The 5,949-nt window shown below is 42.8% G+C and overlaps 1 protein-coding gene across 1 annotated transcript; it reads left to right on the forward strand.

Moving 5' to 3' along the window:
• Nucleotides 1-3,522: 3,522 nt before the first annotated feature.
• On the forward strand, nt 3,523-4,738 carry LOC117552333 (transcription factor Adf-1-like). The gene is made up of 2 exons (XM_034225708.1): nt 3,523-3,792; nt 4,386-4,738. Exons 1-2 carry the CDS (start codon nt 3,663-3,665, stop codon nt 4,736-4,738), a joined length of 483 nt encoding a protein of 160 aa, XP_034081599.1. The 5' UTR covers nt 3,523-3,662.
• The last annotated feature ends 1,211 nt before the right edge of the window (nt 4,739-5,949 follow it).

A 5,949-nucleotide genomic window follows, 5' to 3' on the forward strand; every position in this document is an offset into this window, starting at 1 on the left:
AGTCTCCCTTCGTCTCCCGCCGCCTGTCTTCGTATATCTTCGTCTCTCTCCATTTCCCGCCGTCTCTCTTCGGTTCCCGCCGTCCCTCTTCGTCTCTTTTCGTCTCGTTTCGTATCACTCCGTTTAACTGATTACCTCACCCCCTCCCTGGTAAATACATCCTATTGAGCAGAATCTACAGTTTCCAGTCTTTTCCGTTTCGTAAAATGATAAAATACAGCGAAGATATTAAAATGTGCTTCCATTATTCATACTTCTGAAATATATCTGTATTGACTTTTTATCATCGTATGTCCGTGTTTATTGGGTCTTTTGCATGAAACAAAGACTGGCATATAGTTTCAAGCCAGTACTTTCGACAGAAATACACATATACATCCTGTTGAGCAGGATCTACAGTTTTCAGTATTTTCCGTTGCGTAAAATGATCAAATACGGCGAAGATATTCAAATATGTGCTTCCATTTTTCATACTTTTGAAATGTATTAACTTTATATCATCGTATCTCCGTGTTTACTGGGTCTTTTTGCATGAAACAAAGACTGGGATATAGTTTCAAGCCAGTACTTTCGACAGAAACACAAGGCAATGTTGTCCGGACTGTTGTTTTTATGCGGCACCGGCTTGAACAGGTCATGTGATCTGATCACGCCGGCGTGACGGTCGACTCCAAAGGGTTAATATTAAATACATATAAGTATTTTTACAACTTGTATTTAGAAATACTCTGTTGTAATTATTGATGCATAAATGTGTTCATCCATTCAATGTAGCATCTGCTATAATGGGGTTAATGTATGATATTACTTAATAATACATTATAATATATGATATGATAATTACATTTTTGTTTTATTCATTTCTTATTTCATAGTTTCTCATTATTATTATTTTTATCGCTCATCTTATTTTTGATTTTATTAATCTGTGCTGTCCTGTTTTTCACTCTCACCCTGTTGCTGTTTGAACTACTCAATTTCCCCACAGGGATTAATAAAGGTCCATCTTATCTTAATGTATAAGTTGATTTACTTCAATCTACTGTACTGTGTAAAAACACCCCAACAATATTACAAGAAATATACTGCATAAAGCAAACTATATACTTTATTTGATCTAAAATATTGATGTTTTTTCATTATAGTAGCTTGTGAAAACCATACAGTAACAAATAAGTGATTAAATGCTACAGTATTCAGCAAACACAACTGCAGAGCTGCAAACATTGCAAACAGACTAAGTTCTACAACACCCAGTTGTCTTTGTGTATTTTGTGAATGAAGCGCCATCTCATGGTTAAATCCTGTAATTGAACAAATGGGGAAATTGGGCAACGCCCTCTAGCAATTTGGCAACACCCCCAGCCACTGGGATCTGCTGGGCTTTTGACTGGGACACACCCATGTGAGTCTGATCTGGAGTGCTACATCTGTACATGCTACTCTACTGGGGTCACAGTGCATCTGGCTTACACCTGCAGAAGTTCAAGCCCACCTCCCAGAGGCATTCAAAGTTGTCCCAGACACACAGGTGATCCTGGATTGCACAGAGCTGAGGTGTCAAACACCATCCTCACTCCTCCTCCAAAGTGAAATGTATTCTGCATACACATCTCACTGCACCATGAAAGCCCTGGTTGGCATAGCCCCACATGGCACAGTGACATTTGTTTCCAGTCTGTACGCTGGCTCTGTCAGCGACAAGGAGATACTCAAACAGTCTGGAATAGCTGCGTTGTTGACTGAAAACAAGGCATTGATGGTGGATAAGGGCTTCCTGCAAATGCAAATTGTACTGCCCACCTTTTCTGTCAAAGCAGAAGCAAATGCCAGCCTATCAGGTGAGGGAGACACAGGCCATTGCCAGACTGAGAGTTCATGTGGAGCGCGTCATTAGGAGGATAACAGAGAACACACTATTTGATGGGGCCATCCTCCTGTCCCATGCCTACAACATCAACCAACTGTTTGCAGTAGCATGTATGCTGTGGAACTATCCGAAGAAAGCACTGGTCAAGACACGGGTGAAATAAGACAAGATGGACAAGAGAATCAGCCGATCCAACTAGTATTTGACCACACGATGGGGCAACTATTTAAATGTCACCTGTGCAGGTAGCTGTGATTAAGCTGGGTGAGCACATCGTAATCCCGTGTTGCCTGACACACTCTAGTGTTGTTTGAATAAATTGCAAATTGCAATGCGTTGATTTTTCTGACAAATGCAATGATTTACTATTCATTACAAAAAAACACTTCACTTTAAATACAATTGTATATTTATTTATATATATGAAATGTGACTAACAACTGTTGCAATTGAATAAAAAGTACAATAATTTGAGGAAACGATTATGTGTATCAAATACAATATTGAAATCACATTTGTTGTCATGAAGTCTTTGAAGGTGCTACATTTTAAAATTCAGAACATACGATTGAGGGATTGCCTCCTAAAAACAATGACGGCTGAGCCAGGGTCTAGCAGCTAACTGCTTACAGAGTTAACAATGGCTGCAGTGCCCACTACTTTTTTTACGACAGGCACTTCGGCATGGATGTGTACTCTGATTTCTCTTTGCACCAGGTAGTCCTCCACACTACAAGCCACACCACTGCATCCCAGATACAAGAAGTTGACCCTGTACTTGCCAGTAATAGGCATGGCTTTTCTTGAGCTTAGGGGAGCCACATTCCATCTGCACATATTTGCAGTCGACATAATTTGGGACATTTGAATTCAACAAGGCCAAATTGGGGATATTCTGTTGGGTCAAAACAACTCCATCGGGGGAGGCACCAAGCCAGGGCGTAGAGGGCTGAATGACAAGGCTCCAAGGGGAGTAGTTCACGTTTGCCAGTCTACTGTATTCAGCTGCTACTGTGGGCTCCATCTCTGCACTTCTCCTCATGTCTGCAGTCTGCCTTGTGCCTTTGAGCATTCGCTCTGTAAGAGAGTTAGCAGAGCTCTCGCCTCTGACGTGACAAACCTCTCTAAACCTAGAGGCAGTAACCCTGGGTTTGCGGAGCAGATGCCACTCTGAGCTAGAGCTTTGCTCACGGGTAGCCTCCTCAATTTTGTGAGACATTTCCAAATAAAAAGATAAGCTGTTCACATGTAGTTGCTCCTCTTCTGAGCACTCCAGCGGTAGATCACATACCCCTCTTTGGGCAAGTGGAGTGTTGGTGGTGAGCCGAGACATCAAAGCAGGCATCTGATACGCACCATCCTATTTGGTACAGGCTTGGTGAAGACCATGGAGTTGATGGGCCCTGGCTTCACACCCTTAAGGAAAAGGGTACATAATCAATGTAATACTATCTGACCAATCAGCTGTGATAAAGCAGGGCGAAGTAACGGCCCGTCTACACTACAGGCGTCAAAAAATGCTTTCAACGCTTCGCCCATTCATTTGAATGGGGTGACGTAGGATATTTTCAAACTTCGCCGAACTGCATTGTGGGTAGCTTGGCAAGGCGTTGCAAGCGTCGCGAGCCTCAAAAGTTGAACATTGTTCAACTTTTGAGGCTCGATGCTTTCTCGAAGCTGGCGTCAGCCAATCAAATCCCGTTTTTGCAATTCCCGCCAGTACAAGCGCTAGCCAATCAAACCGCGTGTATGCTGATCCCGCAGGTCTTGACTATTTTCCATATGTCATAAAATGGAGGACAAATTAATCATTGCTGTGGCAAATGTCCCAGTCCTGTATGACTGTACTCTGTTCACCTACCGGGACCTAAACCGGAGGAACCAGGCATGGCGGGAGGTGGCAGAGACAGTTGGTGAAACTGGTAGGTTTTCAACTGTTTGGGGAGTTTATATCCAGTTTACTTCGTTTTAGCATTGATGGACAGCTAGTAATGTAGCATAATAACATATAATATATATTAATATAATAATAAAAAAACATTATAATAAGCATAATATATAACATAACATATAATACATGCATAGCTATCAAGCATAGACAGTATATTTAGCCAGCTAGTAATGTAGCATAACATATAATGTATATTAATACAAAAATATTATATATAATATAATAAGTATAAGCATAATATATAACATATAATACATGCAGAGGGTGTCGTTTTTCTCATACTGATATTCTGAACAATCTGTGCTGTTGTATTTGCTGTAAAGTGTCTCTACTGTAGGCTAATTTTATTATATGTACAGCACTTTGGCTCGACCAAAAAAAGTTTATAAATGTGCTATATAAATCAAACTTGATTTGATTCACAGCTATCAAGCATAGACAGTATATTTAGCCAGCATGGAATGTAGCATAAAAATAGCATTCATTAATGGAGGAATAATTTAGTAAATTCAAGAAATGCACTTTATTATTTATTAACTTTATTATTTCATTTCATTTTATTAGATAATGTCTGCAAGAAGAGATGGAAGAGTCTGAGGGACAGGTTCCGCAAGGAAAAGAATATGGAGAAGGAGGCCAAAAGAAGCGGGGCAGGGTCTGCAGGGGGGTACAAGCCCTGGCGTTTCATGGCAGTGATGGGGTTTTTAACCCCATTCATCATAGACCGTGAGACGTCCAGCAATGTCCCCCGGCAGACCCTGCCTCCATCCACCCTGGTGGCAGAGGAAGAGAGCCAGGTAGACAGTGAGTCAGCCAGCCAGTCCACCAGTCAGTCCACCAGCCAGTCCACCAGCCAGTCCACCAGCCAGTCCGCCCGCCAGTCAGCCAGCAGCAGTCAGCCAGGAGGAGAATGCTGAGGTCCGGGGCAAAACACGGGGGAGGGGGAGGGAGATGTCCTCATTTGAACGAAGTCTGCTGTCTGCTGTCAGCAATTACCCAGCAATTGCCCAGCCAACCCCACCAGTGGTGGAGGAGAACGAGGACTTGCAATTTTTCAAGAGCCTCTTGCCCACCATGAGGCAGATGACAAGGGCACAGAGGGCAAGAGTCCGCCTCGGGGTACACCAAATAATTTTTGACGTGGACCAGCAGGACAATTTATAATTTAATAATTTTTTCACACATACTGATCCACATTACATTTTTTTACACTCATCACACACACTTCACTCAAATTCACCAAATAAAACATTATTTCAAGTATGTTATGGCTATACTGTGTCTTCACTTGTTCATGTGGTTTGTCAGTTGCAACATACCAGAAGCTTCATGTATGTCGGTATATATAATGTGCTTTCTTCTGTAATTGGTCATGTGAAAACCTATTGAAATTATGAGAGGTTTATCAGTAAAAACAGGGCTGAAAGAAAAAGGTTGTTAGTCATATCATGATATAATAATATCAATTCAAGAAACATGTTTATTAGGAATGTTTGATTTTAAAAATGGCTTATTTGGAATATTTGCTCTTTAAAGAAAATGGGTAGCTCTTAAAAGAGCTTTTGGTTTGGAGGAGCCATGGTGACCCTACACCACTTTATGCTGCCATGACACTACACCCTCCTCATTCAAATAGGAGCAGAAGGTCTCCCGCAGTTGGATGGATCGGCGTGTGGCGTTGTTTGAGCCCATCATAGGTGCATCGCGCAGGGTTGGCGCTTCATCACTCGACTCTGCGACGACAGGGACGACAGGTGTGCGTGATGACCTTCCTATCGTCTTCCTGCGGAGGAAGTTGTGCAACACACAGGTGGCCTTCACACACAACTCTGTTACCTCCGGGCTGGTGGTGATGACACGCCGGAACATTCTCCACTGAGATGAGAGGATGCCAAACGCACATTCAACCACCAACCTGGCCCGGCTGAGGCGGTAGTTGAACAGCCTCCTTTCACGCGTGAGCTGACGTCCAGGGAACGGACGCAGCAGGTTGTCCAGCAGCGGAAAAGCCTCATCTCCAACAAACACATGGGGAAGAAGGCCCAACCGCTCTGCTCCTGGGATGACGGTGTCAGGTGGTAGCTGCAGACTGCCATCTCTGAGGCTCTCTCCAAAAGCGGAATTCCGC

Source organism: Gymnodraco acuticeps, unplaced genomic scaffold, assembly GCF_902827175.1.
Source record: "Gymnodraco acuticeps unplaced genomic scaffold, fGymAcu1.1, whole genome shotgun sequence".
NCBI classification, from domain to species: domain Eukaryota; kingdom Metazoa; phylum Chordata; class Actinopteri; order Perciformes; family Bathydraconidae; genus Gymnodraco; species Gymnodraco acuticeps.

Excerpts from the sequence above, each read along its gene's own strand:
- LOC117552333 (XM_034225708.1), top strand. The coding sequence starts at position 3,663 with ATGGAGGACAAATTAATCATTGCTGTGGCAAATGTCCCAGTCCTGTAT. Across the intron at positions 3,793-4,385 it reads AGAGACAGTTGGTGAAACTG|ATAATGTCTGCAAGAAGAGA; the intron begins GTAGGTTTTCAA and ends TCATTTTATTAG.